The sequence below is a fragment of the Harpegnathos saltator genome, unplaced genomic scaffold, assembly GCF_003227715.2.
Source record: "Harpegnathos saltator strain DR-91 unplaced genomic scaffold, Hsal_v8.6 scaffold115, whole genome shotgun sequence".
Lineage (NCBI taxonomy): Eukaryota > Metazoa > Arthropoda > Insecta > Hymenoptera > Formicidae > Harpegnathos > Harpegnathos saltator.
The window spans coordinates 1,016,532-1,026,597 of NW_020229890.1; the positions used below are offsets into that span (position 1 = coordinate 1,016,532).

General features: G+C 45.1%; 1 protein-coding gene across 1 annotated transcript in view; it reads left to right on the forward strand.

Annotated features, from left to right (window-relative positions):
* Positions 1 to 9,921, forward strand: part of RyR (Ryanodine receptor) — a 45,239-nt gene extending 35,318 nt beyond the window's left edge. The window contains 18 exon segments of the mRNA XM_025302952.1: positions 29 to 1,044; positions 1,188 to 1,559; positions 1,809 to 1,921; positions 2,445 to 2,538; positions 2,636 to 2,878; positions 3,784 to 4,195; positions 4,271 to 4,675; positions 4,747 to 4,963; positions 5,047 to 5,902; positions 6,137 to 6,336; positions 6,998 to 7,244; positions 7,423 to 7,704; positions 7,909 to 8,195; positions 8,271 to 8,331; positions 8,451 to 8,729; positions 8,962 to 9,118; positions 9,197 to 9,362; positions 9,560 to 9,921. Coding sequence (XP_025158737.1) covers positions 29 to 1,044; positions 1,188 to 1,559; positions 1,809 to 1,921; positions 2,445 to 2,538; positions 2,636 to 2,878; positions 3,784 to 4,195; positions 4,271 to 4,675; positions 4,747 to 4,963; positions 5,047 to 5,902; positions 6,137 to 6,336; positions 6,998 to 7,244; positions 7,423 to 7,704; positions 7,909 to 8,195; positions 8,271 to 8,331; positions 8,451 to 8,729; positions 8,962 to 9,118; positions 9,197 to 9,362; positions 9,560 to 9,722 — 5,570 coding nt within the window. The 3' untranslated portion in view covers positions 9,723 to 9,921.
* The last annotated feature ends 145 nt before the right edge of the window (positions 9,922 to 10,066 follow it).

Below are 10,066 nucleotides of genomic sequence, written 5' to 3' on the forward strand. Positions count from 1 at the left end.
CGATTACACATCCTTTTCTGCTTGATAGTTGACGAAATTCAAGTAGCATCATACAAAATGCTGGCGTCTCTTTACACTCTCGGAGTGGACGCTAGCTTGACGCACGATCGGAAGTACCTGAAGACAGAGATCGAGCGACATAAACCTAACTTGGGCTCTTGTTTGGGAGCTTTCTCGAGCTGCTTCCCGGTGGCCTTTCTAGAACCGCACTTGAACAAGCACAATCAATATTCCCTGCTCAATCGAATCGCGGATCATTCGTTGGAAGCTCAAGACATTATGTCGAGGATGGAGTCGAGTATGCCTACGTTGGAGACCATCCTTACCGAAGTCGATCAGTTCGTCGAGTCCGAAAAGACCTACAACGACGCTCCTCACGTTGTCGATGTGATCCTTCCATTACTCTGCTCGTACCTGCCCTTCTGGTGGGTGCAAGGACCCGACAACGTAAACCCGACCGAAGGTACCTATGTCAGCATGGTCACCAGCGACCACATGAATCAGTTGCTGAAGAACGTGCTGAAATTGATCAAGAAGAACATCGGTAATGAGAACGCACCGTGGATGACGCGCATCGCTGCCTACACGCAGCAGATCATCATCAACTCGTCTGAAGAACTGCTGAAGGATCCGTTCTTGCCTCTGGCGGAACGCGTGAGGAAGCGAACGGACACCATGTTCCACAAGGAAGAATCCCTCCGAGGCTTCATCAAGTCCTCGACCGACGATACCTCGCAAGTTGAGGCGCAAATACAGGAGGATTGGCAGTTACTGGTCCGCGATATCTATTCGTTCTACCCGTTACTGATCAAGTACGTCGATCTGCAGAGGAATCATTGGCTGAGGAACAACATTTCCGAAGCCGAGGATCTGTACAATCACGTGGCGGCTATATTCAACATCTGGTCCAAGTCGCAGTACTTCTTGCGCGAGGAGCAGAACTTCATATCCGCGAACGAGATCGACAACATGGTGCTCATCATGCCGACTGCAACCAGAAGATCTACAGTATCTGACAGCTCCGCGCCTTCCGGAGGAGGCAAGGTTCGTGCAAGTAGCTCAATGATCGCGACAACTTGACTGAACTTTCATCGATTATGACGCATTTAAATCACGAAAAATTTCGATTTCACTGAAACTGAAGACTAATATCTGAGGGTGTTTAAGCGTCACGACTCGGCTTTCAGAAAAAGAAGAAGCACCGTGACAAGAAAAGAGACAAGGACAAGGAGGTGCAAGCATCCCTCATGGTTGCTTGCTTGAAGCGGTTGCTGCCCGTCGGCTTGAATCTCTTCGCCGGTCGCGAGCAGGAATTGGTGCAGCATTGCAAAGACAGGTTCCTGAAGAAGATGCCGGAATACGAGATCGCCGAATTTGCCAAGACCCAGCTGACGTTGCCCGACAAAATCGATCCTGCCGACGAAATGTCCTGGCAGCATTATCTGTACTCCAAATTGGGCCAGAAGAAGGACGTGATCGAGCCTGTGAAGGCTCAACAGCTGGAGGACGTCGTCGCTAGGATCACCGACATGGCCAAAGTGTTGTACGGTTTACACATGGTCAGTTAGAGATTTTTGTCACGCTGTTCAACAAGTAATTCTTGAAAATCTCTCAGCTAAATGTTCGAATTACTCAGAAAGATCATATTTTCACGGTTCCGTCGTGCTTTTCGATTCGCTTGAGATGAATGTTTAGATTACGCGGCTAGCATTATTGTACAGCCCCTAGGAATCATTACTGTTCTCCTTTCTTTTGAATAATCAGGCTGACCTCTTCATTTCACTTCATGCTTTTATGTTCCCGAGTAGATCGATCATCCGCAACAGCAGAGCAAGAGTCAGTATCGATCAGTGGTGTCGATTCAACGTAAACGAGCGGTAATCGCTTGCTTCCGCCAAATTTCCCTACATTCCTTGCCCAGGTATCCTTCTTGTTATTCGGTTGCCGTTGCTTCAGTTCACTCACTAACCCCTTCAGCCGCAACGTCGTGGCGTTGTGGTATCAGCTCACCGTTCTCTCTCAGCAGCATTCGAGTTACTTTTACGTGCGATTGATTTGCGTAGAATCAATTAGGCATTTTGCTGTTTGTCCAAGCGAGAACAAGTTAGACGATGAGCATCTCGATGTTCGATAGTGTATGATCGCAATGAACCGACGAGAATAACCGTTGAACGATTTTACTTAACGAGTGCGCTTGTGGTTTGTGTGTACACGCGGCTAACAGGCGACTAAGCCACCACCATCGCGAGATGGATGGAAACGTGTGCTGTGCGCTGCCAGAAAAAGAGCAGCGATTGCATGTTTGCGTAGTGAGCCTCTGTACAAGTTGAGAAGGTACGACTAATTATATATAACGCATATTATATATAATCCGCATTGTGTATAAAAAGAACTTGCTCGGAAGATTTCAACACGGGACTATCAACATGACTCTGCTCTCACAGGCATCGAGCTATCAACATATTCGCGCGGACGTACTACGAGCTGTGGTTACAGGACGAGAACGTGGGTCAAGAGGTCATGATCGAGGACCTCACGGTGAGTTGTCATCACTTTGTCGCTCTCGACCTACTTCCGGTGACGTATCCCGACCGCTGAGTGAGCCCATGGAAATATACATTCGCCTCGTGCCTAGCAATCGTTCGAGGACGCTGAGCTGAAAAAGATGGACAAGGACGAGGACGAGAGCAAGCCTGACCCGTTGACACAGTTGGTCACGACCTTCTGCCGCGGCGCCATGACCGAACGGTCGGGCGCTCTTCAAGAGGACCCGCTCTACATGAGTTACGCACAGATCATCTCTAAATCCTGCGGCGAGGAGGAAGAGGAGGGTGAAGAAGAGGGAGGAGGCGAGGAAGAGGGTGGAGCTTCGATCCATGTAAGTATCTCCTTAAGTGGAAGGATATATAATTCTTTTTTTTTCATTTGCCTCCAAATAATAATCCGAGAGGTAACATTTGACAACAACAATCGATTTAATTATACATATACGATTAATGTAGATCTATGTAGATAATTGCGCAGATAAGAGTGTCTACTTACATACGTCTCGTTGCAGAGAAGTTTATTATTGAATCTCGTACGAGTCATTTTTACGAAGCGTGAATTTGTTGAATTGTCCGTTGGTCGTTTGCTTGATGAAGTGATAAGGAAAATCCTCCAGGCAAACTCCAGAATCTGTCTATTAACAAATCCCCTATCTTTTTCTAACTTACTAATTCGCCTAGAGGCCGACGCATAAGCTACTTATGGTAAGCATAAGTAGTTAGTGCGACAATCCATCCGCTTAATGTATGCTCGCAGCCCAAAGTGTCAATCATTATGTGTTCTCCACATCTCGTCACCCGAGTCTGTCGAGTTGTACGTTGTTTTATTCATTGACTCGTCAAGTGATGTACAATGTACTACTGTTCATAAGCAAGCGAAACATCGTAGGCTGTTGCAATCTTGTGTTTTCCTCGCTCTCTCGCCCCGTTGATAACGATATTATTAAATCGCCTATTCTCTGTTTTAACTATGTAACTCTCAAGAGGCCCATGCATAAATTAATGGTAAGACGTTAGCATGCCCTATCAAATTTACACACGTTGCGAAACAAAGCTGCACTTTTCACAATCAACAACAGCAGTAATTTGAAAAGAGAAAACTGAAAATTAAAATTATGAATTACACATCTCATATTTATATAAAAACATTTTTGTATTATATGTGTGTTAGCAAGATTCGCGAGCACTCGTTTCCACTCTTCCACTTTTCCTCTCTAATATGTCATCTCTCGTGCAGGAGCAAGAAATGGAAAAGCAGAAGCTTCTGTTTCACCAAGCTCGCCTGGCGAATCGCGGCGTCGCGGAGATGGTCCTGTTGCACATATCGGCCTGCAAGGGTGTCCCCAGCGACATGGTGATGAAGACCTTGGAGCTCGGTATCTCAATCCTGCGCGGCGGCAACATCGAGATCCAGCGGGGTATGCTGAACCACCTGAAGGAGAAAAAAGACGTCGGTTTCTTCACGTCCATCGCCGGCCTGATGAACTCCTGCAGCGTGTTGGATTTGGACGCTTTCGAGAGAAACACGAAGGCCGAAGGTCTAGGAGTAGGCTCGGAGGGCGCAGCCGGCGAGAAGAACATGCACGATGCTGAATTCACCTGCGCCCTGTTCCGCTTCATCCAACTCACCTGCGAGGGTCACAATCTCGGTGAGTAGCGCCTCGCCGTGATCGACATGCGATTTCGACCACGATTGACGACTTCACTTCGCTCTCTCTCGGCAGATTGGCAGAATTACCTGAGGACGCAGGCCGGTAACACGACGACGGTGAACGTGGTCATCTGTACCGTCGATTACCTGCTGCGACTTCAGGAGTCCATCATGGACTTTTATTGGCATTACTCGAGCAAGGAGCTCATTGATCCCGCCGGCAAGGCGAACTTCTTCAAGGCCATCGGTGTCGCCAGTCAAGTGTTCAACACCCTGACTGAAGTCATCCAAGGTCCATGCGCGCAAAATCAACAGGCTCTGGCGCATTCGAGATTGTGGGACGCGGTCGGTGGTTTTCTCTTCTTGTTCTCGCACATGCAGGACAAACTGTCGAAGCACTCGAGTCAAGTGGATCTTCTGAAGGAACTACTGAACTTGCAGAAAGATATGATTACCATGATGCTTTCCATGCTTGAAGGTCTTACATTTTTTACTCAAAGAAAATGTTGGCAAAGAGCTGTGCTTAACAGTGTAGTCTTCTGATTGAAGGTAACGTCGTGAACGGGACGATTGGAAAGCAGATGGTGGACACCCTGGTCGAGTCGGCTAGCAACGTGGAACTGATCTTAAAATACTTTGACATGTTCCTGAAGTTGAAGGACCTCGTATCGTCGCCAAGTTTCTTGGAAGTCGACCTTAACAACGACGGTTGGGTGTATCCCAAGGATTTCAAGGAGAAGATGGAGCAGCAGAAGAGTTACACCGAGTATGTCTCGCGAATATCATCACTTTCTTCATCTTTGCTTTCAGATAACACGAGAGAATTAACTTTTCCGGTACTTTGTGCAGCGACGAAATTGAATTTCTCCTGGCTTGCTGCGAGACGAATCACGATGGCAAGATCGATTACATCGCTTTCATGGATCGCTTCCACGAGCCGGCCAAGGAGATCGGTTTCAACCTCGCCGTGTTGCTCACCAATCTCTCCGAGCACATGCCTAACGAGCCGAGATTAGCCAGGTTCCTCGAGACAGCCGGTTCCGTCCTTAATTACTTCGAGCCATTCTTGGGCAGGATCGAGATCCTCGGCGGCAACAAGAAAATCGAGCGCGTGTACTTCGAGATCAAGGAGTCGAACATCGAGCAATGGGAGAAGCCTCAAATCAAGGAGTCGAAGAAAACCTACTTCTACAACACCGTGGTCGAGGCTGGTGAGAAAGAGAAGCTCGAGACCTTCATCAACTTCTGCGAGGACGCCATTTTTGAGATGCAACACGCGAGCGCGTTGATGACCGTCGAAGAAAGCGGTGGAATCGGCAAGGCCAGGGAGTCCTCGTATACTTACATGACCGACGACGACGAGGAGAGGAACAAGGACCCGATCAGGCGAAGTATACAGGCTTTCAAGGACGGCATTTACTATTCCTTCTACATGCTCTCACCGGCTAACATCAAGAACAAGATTGCCGAGATGCAGCAGATGACGATCCCGGAGCTCTTTATCGGTTTCTTCAAGATGATCTTCTACGCGTTCTATTACTCCGGTTTTGGCGTTGGCCTCGTTATCAAATACTTCATGAGACTTTTGTTAACGCTGATGAGAGGACCACATCTGGACGAGCCTGTCGTCGTCAAGGAGGAAGAGGAGAAACCTTCAAGACACTTACCCGCCTTGCCACCCACACCGGATGAATCGAATCTACAGGTAAAATTCTGATTCCGAATGGATAAATTGTTTCTGATAAAATTCTTCTATCCATCTTCTAGTTCCGTCCAAATTTTTCCACTCACCCAATATATCATATATTTATATATAATATATTATAAATATATATGTATATATATTATATATAAGTATATATAAATATATATATTATATTTATATGTGTAGACAATATTTCACAAAAATATATATTATTTTAAATATACACTAACATAGGTGCAAGCGTTCGGAATGGATATAACGAAAGAAGAAGGAGGACAGATAAAATTGGCGCCTCACGAGTCGACCACTTCCACGCCACAATCCAGTATCGAAGAAACAGGCGAAAGCACTCCGGACGAAGGTACCGGAGAAGAGGGAGCGCGGGCTGAAGGGGGAGAGAGCGAAGCGCCTGTCACTTTGGCTGATTTGCTTGGGTAAATATTTAACAAACATGTGCGTGCGGGTGTTCACTTTATGTTCCGCAACAATATGTATAGAAATTTTTATGCTCAACTTGGTATAGTACAGAATATTTTAAATGTTCATGCGTGTTCACATGTTGCATTACTCTTCATATTGTAATAATTTTTACGACTACACATTCACGGCTTTATTATATTTCCATGTTGCATACTTTTCATTCTCACATAAATGTACACGTATATATGCATCATGATAAGAACATACAGTGAGAATTATTATTATTATTATTATTATTATATTATATTAATATTATTATTATTATTATATTATTATTATTATGTAGTAATTATTCCCGACTAATAAGGAGAGAGTAAAATTGATGTTATCTTTAAGATCAATCGCTTCGGAATATACGCATGGTCATATGTTTAAATTACGATAATTCAATTCGCAAAATTCGTAGCAACCTGAGACAATTTGAAAAATGCGCGACTCGATTTGTAACGCTGAAAATGAAACGCCTTGTTAATTAAGAAATGTTGAATAAAAAAGTTGTTGATGCAGTGCGCTTAAAACTGAATTGAGATGACTTTGACGAATCGATCGAAGCGTCCGTTTGTGTAATTATTCTTTTTCGTTAAACGGATTATTATTCACGATAAATTTTTACAGCGGAGAACAAGCCAGAGCTCAAGCTGCCGCAGCGGCCGAAGCAGCGGCGGCACAACAAGCGGCCATGGCGGCGGTCGAAGCCGAGGCGAAGCAAGAAACTACCGCCGAACCCTCGTCAGGATCGAGCGTCGACCTATCCCAGTATAGTCATCGCATAGTGTCCTTCTTGGCCAGGAATTTCTACAACTTGAAATACGTCGCGCTGATTCTCGCCTTTTGCATCAATTTTATGTTACTCTTCTACCAGGTTCGTGTGCGCAGAAACTCTGCGATATACATCGTATCTTATCTGTGAATCTCCGAGAGATAGAGATTGATATTGATATTTCATAAATTTGCGCTTCCACATGTCAGACGGAAGCAATAAATTCGGGAATTAACGCACACATGTGTATTATCATGCTAATTATCAATTATTGATTCAGGTCACATCTTTGGCCGGCGACTCGGACGACGAAGGTAGTGGATCAGCTATGGCGGACTTGCTGGCGGAAATGTCGGGCGAGGGTCCATCGGGTTCAGGAGGTAGCGGGGTGGAAATGGGCAGCGGTAGCGGTGAAAATGGCTCGGAGGAGGAGGACGATGAAGTGCCGGAAATCGTGGAGGTGGCGGAGGATTATTATTATATGGCTCACGTTATGAGGCTACTGGCTGCCCTTCATTCCATCGTTTCGCTCGCCATGCTGGTTGCATATTACCATTTGAAGGTATTTAGCGTGCAATTATTAACAGCGCAAACTAACGTTTAAGAGCGAAGTGTTAATCTGCAAGGTACGGCCGAATATTTTACGCGCTGAAGTATTTTCTCCGGTATAGTTCCTCTTTAATTCATGAGGCACGCCTGAGTGATAATGACAGATAGATGATCGTTGCAATTTTTACGAAAATACATTGTACTTGTGTTCATTCAGGTGCCGCTGGCTATCTTCAAACGAGAGAAGGAGATCGCACGACGAGTAGAATTTGACGGACTGTACATCGCCGAAACGCCGGAGGAAGACGACATCAAGGCTCATTGGGACAAAATGGTGATATCGGCCAAGACTTTCCCCGTGAATTACTGGGACAAGTTCGTCAAAAAGAAGGTTCGACAGAAGTACAGCGAGACGTACGATTTCGATTACATCAGCAACCTGCTCGGCATGGAGAAGACTTCCTTCAGTCAACAGGAGGAAGAAGGATCCGGCTTGGTTCATTTGTAAGCGAATACTCCGCAGTATTTTGCGCACCAATGGGGAGATTGTTTAATATAAAGAGAATTTTTTCTCCGCAGCATTGTAAATATCGATTGGAGATACCAAATTTGGAAGGCCGGTGTCACCATCACAGATAACGTAAGTTCTCTCAAATGTACTCAACGAGATTAAATTTGATATGAACGTATGTGTCAAATAATTTACGTTAAATATTTATACTATATGTGCGTGCATAAAGGCGTTTTGCTCGTTTCTAGGCATTTTTATACAGTTTGTGGTACTTCATATTCTCGATCCTCGGCAACTACAACAACTTCTTTTTCGCCGCTCATCTGCTGGACGTTGCGGTCGGTTTCAAAACCCTGAGGACGATCTTGCAGTCGGTAACGCACAACGGGAAGCAGCTGGTCTTAACGGTGATGCTGCTGACAATCGTGGTGTATATCTACACAGTGATAGCCTTCAACTTCTTTAGAAAGTTCTATATACAGGAAGAGGATGACGAGACGGATAAAAAGTGTCATCATATGTTGACGGTATGTTATGCAGAAAGTTCCCGTACATTGTATTATTTTTGCATATTCATGTTGTAAATATAAAACAATCAATATCACATACATATACGCACATCTTTGACAGTTACAAGAGAAGTATTAATTCTAACATAATTATCTCTTCGTCTATGTCAATTTCACTTTAGAATTAGATACATGTGTGTGTGTGTGCGTGCCGAGAGACGTTGATAAAAATTTCTTTATTTCTCCACAGTGCTTTGTTTTCCACCTGTACAAAGGCGTAAGGGCCGGCGGTGGCATAGGTGACGAGATTGGCGAACCTGATGGCGACGATTACGAGGTTTACCGTATAATGTTCGACATTACGTTCTTCTTCTTCGTCATCGTCATTCTGTTAGCTATAATTCAAGGTGAGCACACACCTGATAGATTGCGCCTTGGATTTGCAGCGCAAAAAAAAATGACGTAACATCGCGGTCGGTCCTCAGGTTTGATCATCGACGCGTTCGGAGAGCTTCGAGACCAGCTCGAGAACGTGAAGACGAATATGGAGAGTAACTGCTTCATATGCGGCTTAGGGAAAGAATATTTCGACGCGGTGCCGCACGGATTCGATACTCACGTCCAACAGGAGCATAATCTAGCAAATTACATGTAAATATTGACGAACATTTCTGACCTGACAACTTGAATTTTCAACTAATCTCTTGTCGTAGGAAGATGAACGTATATAATATTTTCGCGATATCATTCCTCGATTCGTGCCTTCTCGAAGCTGCGAATATTCGAGACCTCAGATAAACAGAGATTTCAATGCAAGCAGTTGCAACATTGATGATGTTGATCGACAGGTTCTTCCTCATGCACCTGATTAACAAACCGGACACTGAGTACACCGGTCAAGAGACCTACGTGTGGAATATGTACCAGCAGAGGTGTTGGGACTTCTTCCCGGTGGGCGATTGCTTCCGCAAGCAGAACGAGACGGTGGAGGAGGAGGGCAAGAAGAAATAAAGAAATTAATTGTAATTCTCTGGTAAATCAAGGCGACCAATCGTTAGACCAAGCGATCTACTCTTGGTAGGGTGCTCTCTTGCCTCCTCGAGCAGCGTCTTTGATAATCCTTAGCGTCAATTTTTGCTCATCGGACGGGAGCGCCGAGTCCGTTCAGAATCAAATTTTCACACAGGAACTCTACATTTTACCTCACATATTACAACGGGGAGAAATTTCACTTGTGTTAACTCGTTAACTTGTGTCTCCGTTTTCCATTTGACAGTTTATCGTTATTCCGACTAATTACATAGACCGAGTCTCTGGCGTGTGTGTCTTAGCGCATTAATTAGGTCTATTAGACT